The following is a 25,000-nucleotide window of genomic DNA, read 5'->3' on the forward strand; positions in this document are numbered from 1 at the left end:
TCCCTGATTATGAACACGTATGGTCAGTTTCACAGACAAGCTCTTATTGTTATTGTTATGGCACATAAAGAGTATTAATAACAATAATAAACGCTACACAGCACGGCGGTTCGTTCACATTGACTTATTAAGGATGTTTGATATGTTTCAGAAGCCCTGATTAAAAAACACTTAAAGTTACATTTGGCAGTCCTCTCTCTGCGTTCAGCATGAGTTACAACAACACATTCTACACAATACGACACACAGAGGACAGTTGCACAGCATAAGTTCACACAGTTCACACGTGGATCGATAGTCTCTCCAGCAGATATCACTGTTACATCCCATGAAAAGCAGTTTTAAGGGAAATGCTGTTTCCTGTTTAGGAGGAAGTTGATGTTTTTTTTGTTTTGTTTTTTACATCCAATCGTCTTGTTTCGTTTCCATCCCTGCTCTCCCATTGGCCTCCAGCTGTGATGTCATCAATCCACTATGATGTCATCCCTCCATTACGCCATCCTGCCATCTGTCCATCCATCCTTCTATCTACTACATCTCTCTCTCTCTCTCTCTCTCTCTCTCTCTCTCTCTCTCTCTCTCTCTCTCTCTCTCTCTCTCTTTCTTTCTCTCTCTCTCTCTCTCTCTCTCCCTCTCCCTCTCTCTCTCTCTGTGGGTGATGTAATGACTGTACTGGAAGGTCCTTAGAACAGCCCCAAGTTGTTTGAGATTCCAGGAGAGCTGCAGATCTTCTCAGGTCACCATAGAACTACAGAAGCTCCACAGATGTTCTAAAGACTCTCTGTTCCACTGCGGAGAACTGCAGAACAGATGATTGTGGATGTTCTCCAGGGTTCTGTGGTCCACTGGGGATCTGAGCAGGTTCCTGTCAACACACAACACAACACAATCAGATCAAACCACTCTGTCTCCCTCTCAGCTGTCCTACTGTCTGTCTCTCCTACACTGTCTCCCTCTCAGCTGTCCTACTGTCTGTCTCTCCTACACTGTCTCCCTCTCAGCTGTCCTACTGTCTGTCTCTCCTACACTGTCTCCCTCTCAGCTGTCCTACTGTCTGTCTCTCCTACACTGTCTCCCTCTCAGCTATCCTACTGTCTGTCTCTCCTACACTGTCTCCCTCTCAGCTGTCCTACTGTCTGTCTCTCCTACACTGTCTCCCTCTCAGCTGTCTTACTGTATGTCTCTCCTACACTGTCTCCCTCTCAGCTGTCCTACTGTCTGTCTCTCCTACACTGTCTCCCTCTCAGCTGTCTTACTGTATGTCTCTCCTACATTGTCTCCCTCTCAGCTATCCTACTGTCTGTCTCTCCTACACTGTCCTGCTGTCTGTTTCTCCTACACTGTCCTGCTGTCTGTTTCTCCTACACTGTCCTGCTGTCTGTTTCTCCTACACTGTCCTGTTGTCTGTCCCACCCACACTGTCTCAGCTTTCCTCTGTCCATGCTGTGGACAAGTGTTCAGTAAAGTGGGGTCCGGGGACCCCCAGGGGTCCTTGAGGGGGTTCTAAAGGGTCCCCAGCAAAATAAGTTAATACATAGCATCAATTTAGCCATTTTAAACCCTATAATACATTGGCTATTTTCAAAACAATCTTGAAATAATGTGAATAATTTTGGGGTGGTCCTTGAAGATTGCTTGAAACTAGTGGTCCAGAGCTCAAAAAAGGTTGAGAACCAACCACTGATCTATTCCTCTTACTTTATCCAACCTTCCATATTAATCTCCTGTTAACTGATACAATACTGATTTGTAACATTTATGAGTGAGCAAACACATGCTATTAAATTGCCACATTTCCAATGATGACACTTTCCCTTCTTGAGATTCTAACTCCCTTTTCTGTGGCATTTCTTGACCTCAGACTTCAGTAACTGACTTCAATGACTTGTCATCTTAGGCCACCTGCAGGTTATTTAGTGCAGTGGTTCTCAAGTAGTGGTCCATGGACCACTAATGGTCCATGGCATGATTACAGGTGGTCCATGTCTGTCTCTTCTTGGCTAAAGTGGTGGTCAGGGACAGAGTCTCATGTCAGTTTCTGGCTCCCCTGTACATAATACTGTTATATCATACTAATATTCTTCACTGTGGCAATACCACTCTCACAGAGATACATCGTTACAAAAGGTAAATTACATTTAGCTTTTGCTGTCTGAAAACTCATCCAGAACCTCACAAGGGACTGTGTTTCATAAGTCTCTTGAAAGAGTCTGTGGACAATGAGCTGATCCTCTTAGTAAAGCTTGACATTTTACTAATTACTAAGTTTCTCCAAAATAAAACAAATTAAAATGATGAACAGAAACAAAACCAGGGACATTGCGTATAGGTCTGCAGACAAATACAGAGAGTATTAAATTGGGTGTCCTTAACATGAAAAGGTTTGAGTAAGGGTTCCTCTGCAGCTTTAGTGGGAGACTGAATGGTGCATGTGACCAGGGACCACATGAAATACCTTTACAGACCACCAGTGGTCCACGGACCACCAGTTGAAAACCTCTGCACTAGAGCATTGGTTCTCAAAGTGGGGTCGAGGGGTGTGAATATATGATATCACCATCAAAGAAGAGGGAAAATCATTTATTCTGCAAATAACCGCCATCAGATTGAAAATTGCCTAGCCTTAATAATCCCCTCATGAGGACTGATAATAAATGGTGCATCTTCAAAAAACAGGACCATACAAAGCATATTTGAAAACAAAAAGTTCATCAAAGGAACAACTGTGTACTTGAATCTGCAGTCAGAATAATGGTTGGAACATTGCAGGCATCAATACATTCTCCATTTGCTTATAGTAAGAAACATTGTTTACATGAAATCCAAAACGCTACTCCGCTCTGAACTGCTTTCTGTTCTCCCAGCCCATCATGTGACAATGTCCCTGATAGCTGTGCTATAAGTCAGTGGTTCTCAGACTTTTTTAAGTCAAGGACCCCCAAATTGATATGTATTTGGCTGCGGACTCCCATCTCAAATATGTTTTGTGCCAGGGACCTCCAGAAGCAAAGATCTGTGTTAAAAATGTTGCCAACTACCTGAAATTCAGTGTCACTCACTGTATATATGTACAGTTTTTGTATTATTATATTAACCACATGGGAAAAAAGTGGTCCAAGTACAGAGACAACTCCAGTTCAGTTTACTAAGCCTAGAGGGTTTAAGTGTTTAACGACCTGTATTATATGAGCTGTTTGAACTTGTAAGATGTGTGTCACTGATAGATTCCAAAAAATAAGGAACAAAGTGTGTCCCTCAGTTCAATAGGGACACTTATTTTAGTTTACAAATAAGGGACGATTCCGTATCTCAAGGGACAGTTGGTGACCCTATAGCTTACATGACAACATTAGTAGCAGCTGTAATGATACATTTATGTGAATGACATTCGTTTATCTGTTGAATACACAATGTGACCTGTTGAAGCACACGCACGCACGCACGCACGCACGCACGCACGCACGCACGCACGCACGCACACACACACACACACACACACACACACACACACACACACACACACACACACACACACACACACACACACACACACACACACACACACTTACACACACAAACTGCTAAATGCTACAGTATGTGTGTCATTAGATGTATAGAATCCATCCAATATGAATACAGTGACAATCTATGCTCACTATGCAGTAGCACTTGCTGCGTGTGCGCGCGCGCGTGCGTGTGTGTGTGTGTGCGTGTGTGTTTGTGTGCATCAGAAACACTGCAGTAGCCTATTTGCGACAGCAGCAACAGTGCACTCACCTGCTTGCAGATCTGTGGTTATTAAAAAAAAAAAAAATAATAATAATGATGATGTGCCATTAGTCTGAATGTCCTTGTGATGCTGTTTTCTTCTCAGCGGAGCAGGGAGACAGGCAGAGAGACAGACAGACCGTTGGACCGCTGACATTGTCTCCATCACATCTTCCTATCTGTCTGTTCACCTTGTCTGTCTGTCTGTCTGTCTGTCTGTCTGTCCGTGGGTCGGTTCAGAGCGTCTGTCTCGGTGTGTGTGCGTGTGTGTTTATGTGTGTGTGTTTGTCAGTGAGTCACCGCTCTGTTCGCTCTTCCATCTGTCCTCCAACCCCCCCACCCCCCTCACTGCAGAGAAAAAACACACACACGCGCGCGCGCACGGACACACACACACACACACACACACACACACACACACACACACACACACACACACACACACACACACACCGTTCAGCATCACAATCACAGCTCTCCCATGGTTACCGTGACAACGAGCCGTGCCATGGAGAAGGAGGAGTGTGGGAGGGGCCTGTCTGGCACATGAACACACACACAGGCACGCACGCACACATGCCACATGCACACTCATCACATGCACACGCACACACAAAAGCATGCACGCATGCAAAACACACACTACACACACACACACACACGCATGCAAACACACACACACACACACACACACACACACACACACACACACACACACACACACACACACACATGCACGCGCGCGCAGTGACAAATAACCCAGGATATTATATTATAATAATACTGTCAAAATAAGTGAGTTTACTGAGTTAATTCATTTATGGAATTAATACATAAACAATTAACCAATGCACAGAACGTATGGTATAGTATGGTATGGTATGTTATGGTTCTATGTATGGTTCATAATGTATGGTATGGTTCTATGTATAGTTCATAATGTATGGTATGGTTCTATGTATGGTTCATAATGTATGGTATATGGTTCATAATGTATGGTATGGTTCTATGTATGGTTCATATAATGTATGGTATGGTTCTATGTATGGTTCATATGGTTCTATGTATGGTTCATAATGTATGGTGTTGTCGTGGCATAAATTACTTATAACTTCTAAGTTCCAAGATGTGATGAGACATTAATTTAATTTGATAGGGATCCCTTGAGACAGAGATGATAGAGTCTCCAGAACAATGAGATACATTCTTATACTCTTCACTCAAAGGCAGTGGTGTAAAGTAACTAAGTACAAGTACCTCAAGTAACTGTACTTAAGTAAAAAAAAATGTACTTTTACTTCTACTCCACTACATCTCAGAGGCAAATATTGTACAATTATTTGAAAACTTTACAGTCACTTTGTAGATACTTACTAGTTACTTTGATTATTATTACAAAACATACATTAACCATTTCAGCCCTATACATTTCGGCCATTTGAAAATACCATAGCGACGCATTGTGAGCTTGTAGATCTGCTATTTTCAAATGATTTCTATACATTTGAAAACTTGTAAAATGGGACATTCTGCATAATGAGTACTTTCTACTTTTGGTACTTTTTGGTACATTTTGATACCAATACTTTAGTATTTTCCCTCAAGTACATTTTTAATTCCGGACTTTTACTACATTGCAGTATTGATACTTTTACTTAAGTAAAGAATGTGAGTACTTTTTCACCTCGGCTCAAGGGAGGAGGAGTGAAGGCTGTGACATGACCAGACAGTCCGCCCCCCAGCCCAAATCACACTCTAGTTACAATGGAACCATACTGTTTTAATGGTAAACAAAAGGTCTCATTTCAATGTCTACAGTTCTTCATCAAAAGAGTTGGGTGTCGGTGAAGACTGAGATAGGTAGATAACTATATGCAGAGACAACAATGGCAAGTTGAAAGCCCCTCAGCAGACAGTATAGAATGCAAATATAATGAAGAGAGGTAACACCTATTCTCAGGCTGGTCCACACTTATATGTCCAGATAATGTGACACATAATTTTAGCAAGAATACATTCTATAACAATGGTATGGTATGTTATGGTTCTATGTATGGTTCATAATGTATGTATGGTATATGGTTCATAATGTATGCATGGTACGTTATGGTTCTATGTATGGTTCATTTTCATGTTGTAAACTGTTTATATGATGTTCTGCATAGTAGTGTATACAGTACTGTCTGTCACTATGATTTGAGTATGGGGACCCCATTTGAAACAAGCCATTAGGCTGGTTTGGTAGCCATTAGCGCTGGTATGGTATGTTAGGGTTATTCAGTGGAATGGATCTATAGGGTGTTGACCTGTCCAGTCCTATATGGTTCTGCAATAGGTTTTGATGATATGTCAGCAAGCTGGATGAGATCCTATCTGGAGGGGAGGGAACAAGTGGTGGAAGTAAACAGAACCCAGCCCCCCCCCCCAGTGACGTGTGGAGTTCCGCAAGGAAGCATACTAGGACCTTTACTGTTCCTAATATATGTGAACGATATGTCTTCAGCTTGCGACTGCAAACTGTTCCTGTTCGCAGATGACTCAGCTCTTCTGGTCTCGGACAGGGACAGGCTGCAGGTTGAGAAAACTCTCAGCTCTGAACTCGACAGAGTCGACACGATCCACATCTGGCTCGCTGACAACAAACTATCATTACACCTGGGAAAAACTGAATCCATTCTCTTTGGGTCTAGTGCTAACCTTAACAAGGCTGAGAGTTTCACGATCAAAGTGGGTGATGATGTTATCACAAGAAAGGAGGAAATTACCGACCTGGGTTCCATCTTGGAGGCAAACCTCTCCGGTGACAAAATGGCCGAAAGAGTGGTCAAAAAGGTCAACCAAATAACATGCTTTTTGTATAGGATCTCCCCTCTAGTCAGTAAGAATACTTTGAAGATTCTTGCAGGGGCCCTCATACAAGGTCATTTCGATTATGCATGCTCCTCATGGTATCACAACACCACCAAGGCCTTAAAAACCAGGCTCCAAACATCCCAAAACAAACTAGTACGGGTACTTCTTGGCCTCAACCGCACAACCCATCTAACCCCTGCTCATTTTGCTAGGATTGGATGGCTCAGGGTTGAGGACAGAGTACAGTAACTTGCAATGGGCCTGGTCTACAAGATACGACACAACATTGATACCCCAGTACCTGTCAAAATACTTCCAAAACTTAAATGAAGTCCACGATCATAACACCAGAGGCAGCTCCACGAATCATGTTCAACCCAGATTTGTCTCAACAAAGGGAATGAACTCGTTCTCATGCTATTCAACAAAAATGTGGAATGCCCTACCAAAAGGAGTAAAGGAGTGTAAAACCCTACTCACTTTTAAAACTGCCCTAAAGAGACACCTTCAGGAGGCTGCAATTCCAAACTGGCCCCTGTCAAAGTCTTAACCTAATTTTTTTTTTTTAAACTGTTGATGTACAGTATGCGATGCGCAGTGGTGTAAAATAACTAAGTACATTTACTCAAGTACTGTACTTAGGTACAATTTTGAGGTATTTTTTACCTTACTGGAGTATTTCCAATTTTCTGTACTTTTACTTCTACTCCACTACATTTCAGAGGCAAATATTATACTTTTACTCCACTACAATTATTTGAAAACTTCAGTTACTATTTAGTAGATTTTTATTATTATTACAAAACATACATTAACCACTTCATCCCTATATACATTTCAGCCATTTTAAAATAGCCGATCTACAAGCTCACAGTGCGTCGCGATGTGACGCATTGTGAGCTTGTGGATCTGCTATTTTCAAAGGATTTTTTATGAATGTTATAGTTTGAAAACTTGCATAACGATTACTTTTACTTTTGAAACTTTAAGTACATTTTGATAATACTTTTGTACTCTAGTAAATTTTGAATTCCATTTACTTTTTTTACATTGCAGTATTGGTACTTTTACTTAAGTAAAATATTAGAGTACTTTTTCCACCACTGATTATTATTATTATTAGTTGTAGTATTATTATGTTATTATTATATAAAACGTAGTCTTGCGTAGCCAGACAACTATTCCACATTGTGGGAGGCAACAGTCTGGCCACGCGAGACTATATAAAGCGGAACCATAGTGAAAAGTTTACAGTGTGAAGGAATGTCGAGCCCGGTGCACCAACACACTCCGTGTCCGTGCCCACTGACGTCATTTCCTCTCTAGCAGTGTAAAGAAGAAGAAGAACAGACTTGGCGGCATCGCTCGCGGGTCAATTTTTGTAACACTCGCATCCGATTAAAATCTGATGAGAATTGGAGCCATCTGATCTGCAAACATGGTGAGATGATTAATACAAGTGTTTATTGTGCGGCTCATGTTCATTGGTGGTGTTATTTTTTATTTAGAAAACGTTTTTTATCGTTAATTCATGGCGACGCTTCTTCAGACAAACGTTGCAGCGACGTCCATGATTCATTCATGCTGTAAACTCATTCATTCCAAGTGTGTTTTAAACATGACGTTACATTAATTAGCCTCTCGTTAACTGTTCACTTCTTTTTAGCCTTATTATATCTGTTTTATATAAACATGCAGGGCTCGACATTAACGCTTGTCCGGGACATTATTATAGAAACATGTATTAATGTCGCCTCTTCAGACAAACGTTTCAGTGACGTTCATTCATTCAAGCCTTAATCTAACGTATTCATTTATTGTCCTAAACATTGCATGAATATTACTTCATGTAATTAATATTATGTATTAATCACTGGTCCGTATTGGTTCCTGTTGAAACGGTGTTCGGTGCTTCATGATGTAACACTGTTTGTGTTGGTTAGCATTAGCGGCTAATGCTAGCACAGAATACAATGTGTGATGTTTAAACTCGGTGTTCACTCTTGAGAGTAACGCATGGAACCACATAGACCCGTAAAGACCCTCATCTCATGGCGAGTGCATATTTGGTGTTTAAATGATGTAAGGCTGTTGGACGCTGTAGTGTTTGTGTTTGGTTAGCTTACTGCTAGTTGTAGCTATCTAATGCATTGGTTCTCAAAGTGGGGTCCGGGGACCCCCAGGGGTCCTTGAGGGAGTTTCAGGGGGTCCCTAGCTGATTTTATGGACCCTTATGGGTCTGTAACTCTGAGAGGTGTACAAACATCCAATTTCTCTTTTGGTTGAGCTAAAGTTTGGGAACCACTGATCTAATGTAATTGAACACACTTGCCCCTGTAAAGTAATCACAGTCATGTACAGCATATTCCATCATGACAACACAGTGGAAAGCAGTAAAAGTTGAGACATTTGTGGATACATTTGAACATTTGTGCAGCCCAGATAAAACACACAGTATGTAGTCTTTGTTCACACATACAGGTTTATAAGAGTGAGTTAGTTTGCAAAGGGTGTGATACTAGAGTTGTTCCGATGCAGATGCTGGTATCTGCGAGAATTCTTCATGGAATTTGTATTTTTTCCTACTAGATGGTGGTTCTCAAACCTTTTAATTTCATGGACCCCTATAACTAACTCTGAGCGTGTATAAATGGAATCTTTTGGACTCTTACGGGTTCATTTGGTTCCATTTGTTGGAGTTACAGACCTGTAAAGGGCCATTTGGACCCCCCCCCCAAGGAACCTAGCTGGTCCCTGCACCCCACTTTGAGAACCACTGTCCTAGAGTTTTTTAAATTACACACTGATATGGGATCGCTACTCTGTATCGACCGATACACAAGTGTTGTATGTAGGTACATCTCTATGTGATACACTTGATTGTGATTGTAATTTCACCAACTTCTTCACACCTATAAAACTGTGTGACCTGTTTAAAGACAGTGTTACAGTTACACAGGTTTTTGTTAACCGTGTATCAAGGTTTTGCACAGGTTTTTGTTAACCTTGTATTATGCATAAGGGTGTTACACAGGTTTAGTTAACCGTTTATTGTTATGTATCAGGGTGTTGTACAGGTTTAGCTAACCGTGTATTGTTATGTATCAGGGTGTTGTACAGGTTTAGCTAACCTTGTATTGTTATGTATCAGGGTGTTACACAGGTTTAGTTAACCTTGTATTATGTATCAGAGTGTTATACAGGTTTAGTTAACCTTCTATTGTTATGTATCAGGGTGTTACACAGGTTTTTGTTAACCCTGTATTGCTGTGTTTTCAGACGGTGGGTAAGAGCAGCAAGATGCTGCAGCACATCGACTTCAGGATGCGGTGCATCCTGCAGGACGGTCGCATCTTCATCGGAACCTTCAAGGCCTTCGATAAACACATGAACCTCATCCTCTGTGACTGCGACGAGTTCAGGAAGATCAAGTAGGTTCCAACTAAAACCTGAACGTTCTAAAATGTTCTAGCACTGGTTTTAGAGCTGGGAGATTAAAGATGTAGTAAGTGATGTCTTTGGTAAAATAAGTGTTAAATAGCTCTATATTGTGACGGTAATATTGTAATGCCATGTCGTTTGGGTGCTGAGAAGTGATGAAATAAAAGGCCGAATTAGCTCCCCCAGCTGACACGTCACTGTTGGTGAAGGGCAGCGATGAAAATAAAACCCCTGAAGCGTTAAACTGATCTCAGCAACAGGAAACGTAGTAATCATGTTATATGCCTGGTTTATACTTAGTTGCGTCTCACAGAAAAACAGCATAAGTACAAGCTCACAATGCGACGCATTGTGAGCTTGTAGATCTGCTCTTTTTAAGGCTTTCCTGAAATGTGGAGGTCCTCACAAGTATAGTAATACAAACGTGTGTGTGTTTTCAGGCCTAAGAACTCTAAACAACCGGAGCGAGAGGAGAAGAGGGTTTTGGGATTGGTCCTTCTGAGAGGAGAGAACCTGGTTTCCATGACAGTAGAAGGACCGCCCCCTAAAGACGTACGTCAAGAAGATTGGTTCTTTTCAAGATTAATCATAATTTATTATATATTTTTTTGTTTCATATCGGTACCTAAACGAGTATTGAATGATATTGGTTGTTAATAGTTACTGTTTAGTGATTTTGACGGTGTTGATTTCTTGATATGAAATGCAAAAGAAATTAATGTGTACATGCGTCTATCGTTGCTGTCGGTACCTCGGTACAGCTGCTATTATCTTTAAGTCGTGAAAATGTGTGCAAATCTTTTTTTAAGCTAACATTTTTAACTCAAATCTTTGCTTCTGGGTATTCTACAAATGTCTTCTAAATCCTAACGGTTATATCAGTGGTTTCCAAACTTTTCATGTCAAGGACCACCCAAAATGATATGTATTTGGCCACGGACCCCCATCCCAAAATATTTTGTTCCAGGGACCCCCAGAAGCAAATATTTGAGTAAAAAATCTTTAGATATTCATATTTGTGCACATTTTCATGATTTTATTTCATAAATAGCAGATCTACAAGCTCATAGCGCGGCAATGAGCTTGTATATCTGCTATTTCTGAATAGCCAAAGAAATCTAAAATGACACTATGCGTTCCTGGTCTTAATGGGTTAAGTATATAGATGGGTAATGACTGTGTGTATACATGACTGAAGGTGTAAACATGTAAATGACAATGTGGTGTTGTTTATTTCAGACTGGTATAGCTCGTGTGCCTCTAGCAGGAGTTGCAGGGGGTCCGGGCGTAGGCAGAGCGGCAGGACGGGGGGTCCCAGCCGGGGCTCCCATGCCCCAGGCCCCCGCTGGGCTGGCTGGGCCCGTCAGAGGAGTGGGAGGACCCAGTCAACAGGTAAATAACGGCTGAATGCTACACAATCTCTGACCTGAGAACAAAGCTGTCAGGTCTACCATAACAAACCCAGAAGAAAAAAAATAATTCTAATAAACATTTTCAGTCATGATATTTTATTTAGCTTATTGACATTGTTTATAATAGAATGTGCAATACTAACCGTGTTTGGTGCTGAGAAGTGATGTAAACAAAAGGCCGAATTGTAGCGCCCCCAGCTGACAGATCACTGTCGGTGCAGGGCAGCGATGAAAATAAAACCTTTGAAGCGTTGAACTGATCTCAGCAACGGGGAATAATTAGGAAAATGATCCTTTCATTGATCTAAAATCAATGCATACATTGACATGTTGATAGACATAGACAGACATGTTGATAGAGGTAGACATGCTTGACATAAACATAAATAATGCATCAAAATGCTAGATTGTAGACTCTAGTAATGAAATAAATCAACTTCCCTGTCATTTTTGGACAATTACTGAATGAATTGCGGTTTCTTTGAATTGTGGCTTCTTTGAATTGCAGTGAGTTTTTCCTACTTGCGGTGTGTGTGTGTACACTGTGTACAGACTGGTACAAATGGTCCATTTGGTTGTACACGCTCAGATTTAAATTAACAGTCAAATTGGGGTCTTGAAATTTCAATTCCATTCCTGTCGTCTCCTAGGTGATGACCCCTCAGGGCCGTGGGACGGTTGCCGCGGCAGCAGCGGGTGCCAGTATCGCCGGGGCGCCCACCCAGTACCCCCCTGGTAGAGGAGGACCGCCCCCTATGGGCCGCGGAGCCCCGCCCCCAGGTATGGGTCCAGGTAATCAGAGACTGAAGTTTTTTTTCTCACACAGACTCATTGTGAGCTTGTAGATCGGCTATTTAAAAAAAGTGACAACACAAATCTTGTATGGGTGCACCTGGCACAATCAGGGATCAGTGGCCAAATATACATTTGGGGGTCATTGACATGAAACTGAAAGTGTGAAACGCTGTACTATGTAATAAAACTATTATGATACAGTCTTGTAGGAGAATGAATAATATACAGTTTTCTAGGACAGCGTATTTACAGTGTTTAGGTGCTGAGAAGTGATGTAAACAAAAGGCCGAATTGTAGCGCCCCCAGCTGACAGATCACTGTTAGTGCAGGGCAGCGATGAAAATAAAACCTTTGAAGCGTTGAACTGATCTCAGCTCTGATCCTTTTATAGATTTATTTATTTATACTTATTTTGGATTAAGTGTAAAAAGTTCCAGTGCTGCTTTTCTGTATTATCAACACTGGAATTATAATCCATGTTTCACATTGTTACTTTAAAAAAAAAATCATTTTGAAAATAACTTTTTCCCTCCACCTCAGGTATGATGGGCCCGCCCCCCGGCATGCGTCCACCCATGGGTCCACCAATGGGAATGCCTCCTGGTCGAGGTGCACCAATGGGAATGCCCCCTCCCGGCATGAGGCCACCACCCCCCGGCATGAGAGGTGAGGACTGTTAGATCTGTTCTTTAAAACGGTGGTTCTCAACCTGTGGTTCTCGGGGCCCACCGGTGGGCCATGAGGATATTGAAATGGGGGACCCCATAAAACACAAACATTTTCTTGATGATAACCGTGTTTGGCTGCTGAGAAGTGATGTAAACAAAAGGCCGAATTGTAGCGCCCCCACCTGACAGATCACTGTCGGTGCAGGGCAGCGATGAAAATAAAAGCTCTGAAGCGTTGAACTGATCTCAGCTCTGATCCATTTATTTATTGATAATGGTTTATTTAAGATTCACCCATTCCATCTGGGAACACGTCTCTGTCATTTTTAGATTTCTTTGTCTATTAAAAAAATGGCAGATCTACAAGCTCATAGTGCGCCCGAGCTATGAGCTTGTAGATCTGCTATTTAAAAAAAATCGTGCATATAGTATATATTTTTTAAAGCGAACATTTGGAACTCAAATCTTTGCCTCTGGGGCGTCCTTGGAACAAAAATTTTACAAATGTTCGCTTTGAAAAATATATATTCAAAGATTTGCACAAATGTTCACGATTTTTCAAAAATGGCAGATCTACAAGCTCTCGTGCCGGGCTATGAGCTTGTATATCTGCTATTTTTGAATAGCCAGAGAAATCTAAAATGACACATGCGTTCCCTGCTTCAATGGGTTTAAAAAGCTCCAGTGCTGCTCTTCTGTATAACACATGGAATTATAATCCATGTTTCACATTGTTACACAATCGATTGATTGATCATAAGATTCTCTAAAAATGCACACAGCCCACCCATCCGACCACTTAACACAGCAACCAAGGGGTCAGATGGGTGGACCGCAAATGCATGTGACATTTTCAAGTGGGCCCTGATCCAGAATAGGTTGAATCACACTGTCAGATCAGTGTTGTTGATCAATAGGACCTTAGGCAACAAATTAAAAAATAATAATCTATATATTCAAAGATTTCCACGATTAAAAAAAAATAGCAGATGTTATAGCTTGTATATCTGTGTCTGCTGTGTCTCAATGTTTTAAATAATGATGATAATGTGTTCTTTACAGGGCCACCTCCTGGGATGAGACCACCCCGCCCCTGAGGAACCCCCCCCCCCAACACACACACACACCCTGCGTGAGCCAGCCAGCTAACGGGCTGTGTATAGTTTAAAACCTTTTTGTATTTCTAATATTTTTGTTTTTGTAATAAAGTTTGGACGATGTAATTTCAGAAGGACTGTCTTGTTTTGACGTTATTGTTTGATGACATGGAGAATAAAGTGTCAACCTGAGTTTACTGGGTTTAGTTCATGGTTATTAAACATGTTAATGTTTTTAACGGATAAAATGTATCAACAAGCTCACAACTTGTAGATCTGCTATTTTGAGTGAGGAGATTTGGTGTAGACTAGAGGGACTACAAGCAGAACTAGTAACGCATTTTGTCACGAAGCCACTCAAGGTTAAGAGGCTGTTGGCACAGAATAGTTATTAGAGTCATAAATTAGGTTTGGGTCTGAGAACCTATGTTGAGATGAGCCAATTGAGCGCTCTAAACTGTCTAAAAGTGGAACATGGGGTCAACTTGGCAAGAATGACCATGACAATTTACAACGTAGGCATTTATCAGATGCTCTAGAGTGACACATGCACTCAAATGCAGAGACAGTGTAGCGCCTCAGTAAACTAGGAACACAAGAACCTAGCATCAGTCTAAAGTAAAGGGTATATCAAAAAATAAATGTGTACATTGAAATTATACAAACTATAGGATTCCAGGTCAACAAATGAACCTAGCATGTTTGAAAGACATGCTATCAAAGTTATATTTTAACCTTTGCATTAAACTGCGTGGTCGTCAAGGCTAGGTCAAGTGCTGAGGTGTAGTCTGAAGAGGTGAGTCCATGACTGACCATGGTCCACAAAACATTATACAGAGAGGATCCTAGTTTCCTGAAACATGTCTTAACTCTGGTTTGGAACACACAGCATGTACCACAGAGCTAGTGTTGTATGTGTCTTAAATCTAAAGGTTAAGTGGGGAAGGGTTCTTTCACCTACACCAGGGCTTATGGAGCAACCTGGATGTTTCAGATTGAATTCCAACCTGCAGACATTTAAACACCAACATCTTGTTTTTTTTTTGGAAAAGGTTCCAGTAAGTTTTTTAGGATAGGAAGTGCTGTTGAATTAATGTCAGTTTAAATGTAATGTTTTCTTAATAGCTCAGATTTATATAGCACTTTTTTAAGTACCCAAAGTATCTTTACATAAAATAAAAGGAGCCAACTATATTAACTAAAAAGTACTGATTAAAATCGATAAAAGGTTAAGCATGGGTTGGGGGGACATCTTAACTCGACCTCAGCTGGGAAAGGGAATATAAGATGTTTATTGTCACTGTATGGAACATACAACATTTAGTTTAGTGCATCCAGTTAAAATCAAATGGCATCAACAAACAAATACAGATACAGCATTAAAAAGGGCAGCAGTGGCTCAGGGGTAGAGCGGCCGGATGGAAGCCTTGAGGTTTCCAGTTTGATCCCGGGCTCCCCCAGAGTTAGTGTCGAAGTGTCCTTGAGCAAGATGCTGAACCCCTAATTGCTCCCGATGAGCAGGTTGGTGCCTTACATGGTTTCCTCCGCCATCGGTGTGTGTGACTGGGTGAATGTAATGCACAATCTATGTAAAGCGCTTTGGATAAAAGCGCTATACAGTATAAATGCACCATTTACCATTTAAAAAGGCTATCCTGAAGAGTTGGGTTTTGGGTGTGCTTTCTTGTCTGAAATATGTATTTAATGTCACATACTGTATGTTATGACTTGTACTTGTTAGAGGACCGCCTTGGGAATTTGTCCTGGACTTTATAGTGTTATATCCTCCATTTGTTATAACTTTTGTTATAACTTTTCAACTAAACTAAACTAGTACAGAGGTCAACTAGGTATATTATAGGGTTTTAGTGGTTAGATATGACTTTTTCATAATGGTTTACTTTCATTACAGCTTTGGTCTTTGGTTTCTAATAGTTTTATTACAGTTTGTGATTTTTGTTATTGTTTTAAGAACAATAATAATGACCCTATAGATACTGGATAGGGTTGCGTGTCCCTGGGGATCCCTCAGGGCTCTGTGCTGGGCCTTGCCCCCCTGTTCACTCACATCTAACCCCATAGACCAGTGGTTCTCAAATAGGGGTCCAGGCCAGGGGTCCTTGAGGGGGTTCCAGGGGTCCCCAGCTAAATGAGTTAATATAGCATCTACATCAGTTGAACCACTTTACACCTGTTTTATATTTTTGCTACTTAGAAAACAAAAGTTGAACACAAATCTACTCTCATGCGGATAGGCCTACAGTATATCAGAGTACTACTTCCATCTGTGGAGTCACTCTGCCCTCCTCTGGCCACATTGGTGTACTACTGCAGTTGTTGGTACTCCAGGGCAGTTGTGGGAAAAGTGCTACATTGTTTTACTTAAGTAAAAGCATCAATACTGCAATGTAGAAATACTCTGTTACAAGTCCGGTAATCAAAATTTACTTGAGTAAAAGTACAAAAGTATTGGCATCAAAATACTCATAATGCATTCTTGTCCCATTTCACAAGTTTTCAAATCTTTTGAAAATAGCAGATCTACAAGCTCACAATGTGTTGCATGGCGATGCATTGTGAGCTTGTAGATCGGCTATTTTCAAATGGCTGAAATGTATATAGGGCTGAAGTGGTTAATGTATGTTTTGTAATAATAATCAAAATCTACAAAGAAACTAGTAAATAAAGTTTTCAAATAATTGTAATGGAGTAAAAGTAGGCTACTATTGCCTCTGAAATGTAGTGGAGTAGAAGTAAAAGTACAGAAAATTGGAAGTACTCCAGTAAAGTCAAAATACCTCAAAATTGTACTTAAGTACAGTACTTGAGTAAATGTACTAGTACTCAGAGGTCTTCAACAGGGGGTCCGTGACCCCTAGGGGGTCCGCGGAGGTACTGCAGGTCCGCGAAATTGTTGTTTGATTGTCTTTAAACATAAAATGAATCCATAGCAAACAGATAAATGGAGGCACAATGCACAATAACATGATATGTTTATACATATTTTGTAGAGAATTTTTATTTTGCACACCTACTGGGGCAGGTGCGTATAGGAGCAGGCAATATAAAACACAATTGTATACATAAATATACAATATATGTGGTAGCCCCCCTATACCCTACGAGGTAGGGGGTCCCTGCTCCATCTCCCCATCCGTTTGGGGGTCCCTGGCCTGAAAAGGTTGAAGACCCTACTTTACACCACTGCTCCAGGGGTTTTCAACGTGATTCAGTCCAAGAACTGAACATATTGTATAAAATTGTGTTGCAGATTAAACTTTTTCATGAAAGCACAGTCACCAGTGTTGTGTCAATTCATGTTTTTGTTTGTTTGTTTACATTATCTTTTCTGTTAATATAATGTCATTCATGCTAGTGGAGTGGTAGTGGATTTTCAGACATTTAACCATTTAAACCCTCAATACTATCGCTCTATACTTGGCCTGCTCCTTTTTTCCCATCTACACCAAACCTCTTTGCTGAAAATAGCCGATCTACAAGCTCACCACGAGTTGCCCTGTGACGTGTTGTGACTTGTGAGCTTGTAAATCGGCTATTTTTTTGGCAAATGTTCCCCCAGAATAGGGATGACTAGGGTTCAAGTGGTTAATGTGAAAAAAGAAAAAAACAATTCACAAAGATATGGCGGCCCCCCTGTTGTAACTCTGAGGACCCGCGTCCCGGACCCCCTGTAGAAGACCCATGATGTACAGGGTTGTTATAGTTAACTAAAATTAACGAAACAACTCAAACTAGAATTGATAAAAATAAGGAGGCTTTACAGAAACAAAAAATGAAACTGTGTTGTGTGTTTACTGCAGTTATTGTGGTTCTTGTTGGGGGGGGGGTAGGTTAAGACTTTGACAGGGGCCATTTTCGAATTGCAGCCTCCTGAAGGTGTATCTTTAGGGCAGTTTTGAAAGTGAGTTGGGTTTTACACTCCTTTACTCCTTTTGGTAGGGCATTCCACATTTTTGTTGAATAGCATGAGAACGAGTTCATTCCCTTTGTTGAGCCAAATCTGGGTTGAACATGATTCGTGGAGCTGCCTCTGGTGTTATGATCATGGACTGGATGTTGTGGTGTATCTTGAAGACCAGGCCCATTGTAAGTTGCTGTACTCTGTCCTCAACCCTAAGCCATCCAATCCTAGCAAAATGAGCAGGGGTTAGATGGGTTTTGTGATTGAGGCCAAGAAGTAGCCTTACTAGTTTGTTTTGGGATGTTTGGAGCCTTGTTTTTAAGGCCTTGGTGGTGTTGTGATACCATGAGGAGCATGCATAATCGTAATAACCTTGTATGAGGGCCCCTGCAAGAATCTTCAAAGTATTCTACGGCCAATCCTATACAAAAAGCGTGTTCTTTGGTTGACCTTTTTGATCACTCTTTCGTCACCCGAGAGGTTTGCCTCCAAGATGGAACCCAGGTAGGTAATTTCATCCTTTCTTGTGATAACATCATAACCCGCTTTGATCGTGAAACTCTCAGCCTTGCTAAGGTTAGTACTGGACCCAAAGAGGATAGATTCAGTTTTACCCAGGTGTAATGATAGTTTGTTGTCGGAGAGCCAGATACGGATAGTGCCGAGTTCAGTGCTGAGAGTTTTCTCAACCTGCAGCCTGTCCCTGTCCGAGACCAGCAGAGCCGAGTCATCTGCGAACAGGAACAGTTTACAGTCGCAAGCTGAAGACATATCGTTCACATATATCAGGAACAGTAAAGGTCCTAGTATACTTCCTTGCGGAATACCACAAGTCACTGAGAGGGGATGGGACTGGGTGCCGTTTACATCCACCACTTGCTCCCTCCCTTCCAGGTAGGATCTCATCCAGCTCACCGATGTATCATCAAAACCTATTGCTTTAAGCTTATCGATCATAATTGGGTAATTAACGGTGTCAAAGGCCTTCTGGAGGTCCAGCATGACCATGCCGCAAAATTTGCCATTGTCGACCTCTTGTCTGATAAAGTCGTTCAAATAGAGAAGGCATGTGTCAGTGGAGTGTTTCTTTCTGAAACCAGATTGGAATTTGTAAATTAGATTTTTCTCCACAAGATACTTAACGACCTGTTCATAGACTATTTTTTCTCTAAGAATAGAAATAGGGCGGTAGTTGCCAGGGTCTAATTGGTTTCGTTTTTTGTACAGAGGGGTCACCCTTGCTTTTTTTAAGTCATTAGGGACCCGTCCCTGTTTGATGGAGAGGTTTATTATGTGAGTAATGATTGGAGCAATGGAGGCGGCTGAGTCTTTTAGAAATTTGGAGGGGATATTGTCGAGACTTGTGGCTCTGTGTTGTTGTAGTGCGCTCAATTTTTTAAACACCTCATCTGTTGTCACCGACAAAAGTATGATTTTAATTATCTGAACTCTATGTACTATGATTTTGACAAAAGGGTTAAAAAAGGGTGAATCATTGTTGATTTAATTCGTTGGTTAAATGCAGTGGTGTAAAGTAACTAAGTACATGTACTCAAGTACTGTACTTAAGTAAACTTTTGAGGTATTTTTATTTTCCAATTTTCTGTACTTTTACTTCTACTCCACTACATCTCAAGAGGCAAACACTGTGCTTTTTACTCCACTACAATTATTTGACAACTTTAGTTACTAGTTACTTTGTAGATTTTGATTATTATTACAAAACATACATTACCCACTTCAGCCCTATACATTTCATCCATTTGAAAATAGCAGAGATATTACCAGACACACATAGATTGCTTAGGGTGTGGGGGCACGACGCTGCTGCAATACACACAGGCACACGCACACACATAGACTGGGTGTGAGGCACGAATGCTGTGATACAGACACACACGCATATGGGAAAAGTACTTGGCCATTACAAAACCACAGGGGAGTCAAGAAAGAGGATCTTGACTGTAATGAAGCAGAGTGGCAGATCCAATGCTGGACATGATGAAAATTATGATTATTTGAATAATGTAATTTAATCAACAACAGTATCGATCATGCTGAAGTATGAAACTAACTAGAAGAGATATGTGTAAAATGTGTGATAATGAAATGGAGGAGATGTGATCTGATCCTTATATGAGTGATGGAATGAATTGTTTATTGTAATAGAAATGTGGAATTAATCATGATTGTTTTATGTTAAAGGTAGGGTAAGTGATTTACTTTGGTTAAAATAAGTGTTAGGTAGCTCTATATTCTGATATTCTATAGATATGTTTGTTCAGTAAAAGGAGTCTCCCAGGTCTCTCTAGCTCTTTATTAAACAGAAAATGCATTTTCAGTGCTCTCTCCTGATTGGCTTAAATGTTGTCACCTACCTGAAAATGTTCTATATTCTGTTTACTAAAGAGCTGGAGAGACAGGCCCATGTGACCAAACAAACGCTCTGTAGCAATGATTGCTATCAGAATATAATACTTTAACCTTTTTAACAACAGCAAAAAAAATAATAACAAGGGACATCTGCATTTCAGTTTGGTTGAAACATTACCCTTTAGAGTGATGATGGGAGATATAACTAGACTAAAGGTCAGCTGGACATGGGGTCAGCCCAAAAAGTTTGACAAACAACAATTGAGGTACCAAACTCATATTAACTGATATACTGATTTGTAACTTATGTAATAGTGAGCAGACCCACCCTATTACATGGGGACATGTCCTAATAATGATAACTAAGGCAATCTGGTACACTTCCCCTTCTTGAGATTCTAACTCCCTTTTCTGTGGAAGTTCTTGACCTCTTACTTCCCAGTAACTGCTGTAAACTACATCGATGTGTCATCTTAGGTCACCAGGTCATTGAGTGAACTGTCTTTCATGGCATGATTACGGGTGGATTACCCCTGACTAGTGTTTGTGCCAAGTTTGGTGCTGATCGTATGTATGTATGTATGTATGTATGTATGTATGTATGTATGTATGTATGTATGTATGTATGTATGTATGTATGTATGTATGTATGTATGTATGTATGTATGTATGTATGTATGTATGTATGTATGTATGTATGTAGTATGTATGTATGTATGTATGTATGTATGTATGTATGTATGTATGTATGTATGTATGTATGTATGTATGTATGTATGTATGTAGTATGTATGTATGTATGTATGTATGTATGTATGTATGTATGTATGTATGTATGTATGTATGTATGTAGCATGAACACCTGCAACAGATTAAATTAATATCAAATATCTAAATATTGAATTGATTGATTGATTGAATATTTTATTAGGCAAAAAATTTGAAACAGCACAGTTACATTTAAAATACTTTGTCTAAAAGGTCTGTTCAAAAAAGTCCTTGCGGTCTTGTTTCCAATGAGGTCCTTGGTATTCAATTCATAGTCATATATCACCACAGTTCAAATATCAATACAAAAAAACAGAAAAAGATAACACTATGTACAAACAAAAAATAAGAAAAGCAGGGGGAAAAAAATATAATGCTATACGAGAAAAAAAGGGGGGGGGCGGTCGTCTGTCTAACAGGAAAATAGTACTACCTCCTTTTTTGGCCTCCTGAAAGGTGAATTTTCAGGGTTGTTTTAAATGAGCCTAGCGAACTGCACTTTTTGAGAGATGGGGTTAGACTATTCCAAACCTGGGTGGCAGTGCTGTAGAAGGAGAATTTGCCCATGTTTGTTTTATGGGTGGGTGGTACCAGATCGTTGTTAAAACTCCCTCTAGTTTTGTGACTGTTGTTGTCGCTAACTTTTTGGAGATATTTACTCAGATATGCGGGTATAGGGGGCATATCGGGCAAATTTGCATTTACAATTTTGAAGACCAATCCCATTTTTACTTGTTTAACCCTGTCTTCTACCCTGAGCCAGCCTAGGCTGGCAAAATGGGTGGGAGAAAGGTGGGTCATGGGCCCCAGTCCGAGGAGTAGCCGTATCAGTTTGTTTTGGGAGGTTTGAAGCTTAGTCTTCAGTGACATCGAGATGTTGGAGTACCAAGAGGTGCAAGCATAGTCAAAGAGGGGCTGAATCAGGGCCCCTGAAAGTCTGAATGTCTGACGTGCACACAAAAATACAGATAAGTAGAAAAGAGAAGAAAATAAGGGAGGTGCATATGGACCACTTATTTGAGTACAAAACAGTTTTCTGTGATGGTGGCCTCTAATTTGCATATTTAGGAGTAGACTTACCACTAATTACATAAAAAATATGTTACACACATTGTCTGACCCTTAGAACATAGATAAAGACACTTTATTTTTCAGTTTTGCTTGCCTTGTTATAGAGTTATTGAAGAAATTGTTCAACAATGGCAGCCATTTTTTCAGCTCAGCTCAGCATTCAACACCATTGTCCCAGCGAAACTTGACTTGGACACTTCCTGTCCAATCGTCATCAGGTGGTGAGAATGGGTAGCATCACATCTGACCCCCTGACCCTCAACACTGGAGCCCCCCAGGGATGCGTGCTTAGCCCTCTCCTCTACTCCCTGTACACGCATGACTGCACAGCCACACAAGACTCCAACACCATCATAAAGTATGTGGACGACACAACAGTGATAGGTCGGATTGTCAACAATGACGAGTCTGCCCTAGAGATCATGAGATCAACTCACTGGCACTCTGGTGCCGGGAGAACAACCTCGCCCTTAACGTCGATAAGACCAAGGAGCTGATCGTGGACTTCAGGAGGCCGCGGAGAGATCAGGCGCCCATCCTCATCGATGGTGCTGCAGTGGAAAGGGTCAGCGAGTTCAAGTTCCTCTGAGTAAACATCGAGGAGGAGCTCAATTGGGAGAAACACACTACACATGTGAGGAAAAAGGCTCAGCAGCAACTGTACTGGCTCCACCGCCTGAAGAAGTTCGGAGTAGGACACTGTATCCTCAGGCTGTACTACAACGGCTCAGTTGAAGGCTCAGTTGGAAACTGTACTGCCAGAGAAAAGTCACCTACAGTGAGTGATGCGATCGGCAGAGCGCATAACGGGAGGCGAGCTCCCCGCACTCCAGGAACTGTACAAAAAGTTGTGTGTAGTCAAAGCCCAGCCCATCATCAAGGACAGGCATCACCCCAGCCGCAAACTGTTCAAACCCCTACAACGACCGCGGCCGGGCAAGGAGGCCTACTGCTGTATCAAGAGCAACACCACCAGGTTCATGAACAGCTTCCACTGCCAAGGCATGAGCACTGTCATTAGCACTGTCTCTAACTACCCCCAAGAGACAGTGGGGGCAGTAGCATGCCACTTGGACACAGTGACTCCAGGTAACAACACTGATGATGTGTCCAAGTTTGTGCATCAGTTCATCAGTTTTATTAACTAAAAACTCTGGGAGTGGGAGTACCACTGACAGACTGGGTGACGACCACAAAGAGTGTGGTGACATTTGGAGAGACAGAGGACGGCCGGAGAGACGGCGACCCGGGGTGGAGAGGGTTGGCAGCCCAAACCACTTCTTCCATGAGGAAGAAACAAAAGCTACAGGCTTCGGTGAAACCTGCAGGGAGGGTCTAATCCATCAAGGCAGAGTGAGATGTTTGTGCTCTGCAGCAACGACGACGCAACGCACAGAAAATCCCCGACTTCTGGTCAGACGAAGGAGGAGCCAGGCCCGGAGGCAATCCACAGTGCCTAAAACCTCCTAGTGTCGCCAACACCTGCTGCAACATCTAAACTAACCTGGCCTGGCATCGGCCGGACTGATGGCGTGGTTTCACTCACATACGTTCCATGTGTGAGTGGATCTGTGTTGTCGGTCTGGCTAGTGCCAGGCTAACCCTAACCCTTAATTAGGACTGTCTCTATGAGTAAGAGTGGGGGCAGTAGCATGCCACTTGGTCTGATCAGCTTCGGTCGGGTCGCCTGGAGGAGGGTGGCTGTTCCAACCCCCGAAACAAACAGTGACCCCAGGTAACAACACTGATGATGTGTCCAAGTTTGTGCATCCTAACCCTAACTATGTATGTATTTGTCCACGGACCCCAATTTGAAAAGATAATTTATTTTTAGTTAAAAAGTACAAATATTGTGCTTTTTACTCCACAACAATTAATTGAAAACTTTAGTTACAGTTACTTTGTAAATTATTATAATACATTAACCACTTAAGCCCTATTTTATACTTTGGTCATTCAAAAATAGCAGATCTTCAAGCTCACAACGTGTCAATGCGTCACTTTGTGAGCTTGTAGATCTGCTATTTAATTTTTCTTCCGACACTTCTGCCGTTAACCACTTTAGCTAAATCGACAAGCTTGTCGATTTAGCAGATCGACAAGCTTGTCGATCGGCTGCTTTCGGCGAAGATATTTGATGTAGAGCTGAAACAGAAAGATTCAAGTATAAAGCCCTGAGGGACTCCGATGAACCAAAGGAAAATGAAAAGGTATTTTTTGTGTTTTTTTTTGCAGAACACACTTCAAGAAGAGATGTCACAGAACCCAGTTCTTACTTTAAATGTTTTAATCTGTACAATCCTTAAAAAATACATATAAATACTAATAAAATAATAACAACACACAATGTACAGCTATATGTAGACCATCAGCACCATCTATATGTCATACAGAGAACTGTCTGAGGAGTAACATTGTTGTAAAAACATAATAAATGTTTAGGAAGTTTTAGATAAAACATTTTTTTTTATATATATATATTCAAGCACCATCAACAGCAGAAAAAACATTATGAGTTTACAGTTGTATTAATATGAATAAATACCAAACAAACATGTCAATAATTGTTATACTCTTAATATTCAGATACAGACTGGATTTTCAACATGGTTAAGATTATAGAACATATTTTTTAAACATATGTCTGAAATTAAATCTCACATATTTATGTACATATTTATGATTAATATATTAATATTTCACACAGCAGTTGATTGTAGTAAAACAAGTTACCCTGACTAATAAAAGTATTGCTTCATAATAATAAAATAAAATGAAATAATAAAAGTATTACTTCATAATAAAAACAAATCTTCATAATAAAAGTATTAC

General features: G+C 40.9%; 2 protein-coding genes across 3 annotated transcripts in view; one reads left to right on the top strand and one right to left on the bottom strand.

The window, feature by feature from the left end:
* LOC308082051 (E3 ubiquitin-protein ligase RNF182) overlaps window positions 1–1,442 on the bottom strand; it is a gene marked incomplete at both ends in the record, with an annotated part of 9,584 nt that extends 8,142 nt beyond the window's left edge. Inside the window, 2 exons of the mRNA XM_080423660.1 lie at window positions 753–865; window positions 1,366–1,442. Of these exons, the coding sequence (XP_080279786.1) occupies window positions 753–865; window positions 1,366–1,442 (190 nt within the window). The remainder of the gene's footprint in view (window positions 1–752; window positions 866–1,365) is intronic.
* A 6,466-nt stretch (window positions 1,443–7,908) lies between these two features.
* Window positions 7,909–14,226, top strand: snrpb (small nuclear ribonucleoprotein polypeptides B and B1). Of its 2 annotated transcripts, none has more exons than XM_080424003.1 (7): window positions 7,909–8,062; window positions 9,901–10,052; window positions 10,503–10,614; window positions 11,302–11,454; window positions 12,125–12,266; window positions 12,810–12,935; window positions 14,000–14,226. In XM_080424003.1, exons 1-7 carry the CDS (start codon window positions 8,060–8,062, stop codon window positions 14,032–14,034), a joined length of 723 nt encoding a protein of 240 aa, XP_080280129.1. In that variant the 5' UTR covers window positions 7,909–8,059; the 3' UTR covers window positions 14,035–14,226. The 2 variants fall into 2 exon arrangements, with proteins under 2 accessions (XP_080280129.1, XP_080280130.1); XM_080424004.1 differs by having other exon boundaries at window positions 12,125–12,254.
* Window positions 14,227–25,000: the final 10,774 nt, after the last annotated feature.

Source organism: Gymnoscopelus braueri, assembly GCF_963280865.1.
Source record: "Gymnoscopelus braueri genome assembly, chromosome: 3".
Lineage (NCBI taxonomy): Eukaryota > Metazoa > Chordata > Actinopteri > Myctophiformes > Myctophidae > Gymnoscopelus > Gymnoscopelus braueri.

What these genes read in the sequence shown, in the direction of transcription:
- snrpb (XM_080424003.1), top strand. An exon ending in TGGGAGGACCCAGTCAACAG is followed by an intron (nt 11,455 to 12,124) that starts GTAAATAACGGC and finishes GTCGTCTCCTAG; the next exon opens with GTGATGACCCCTCAGGGCCG. An exon ending in ACCACCCCCCGGCATGAGAG is followed by an intron (nt 12,936 to 13,999) that starts GTGAGGACTGTT and finishes TGTTCTTTACAG; the next exon opens with GGCCACCTCCTGGGATGAGA.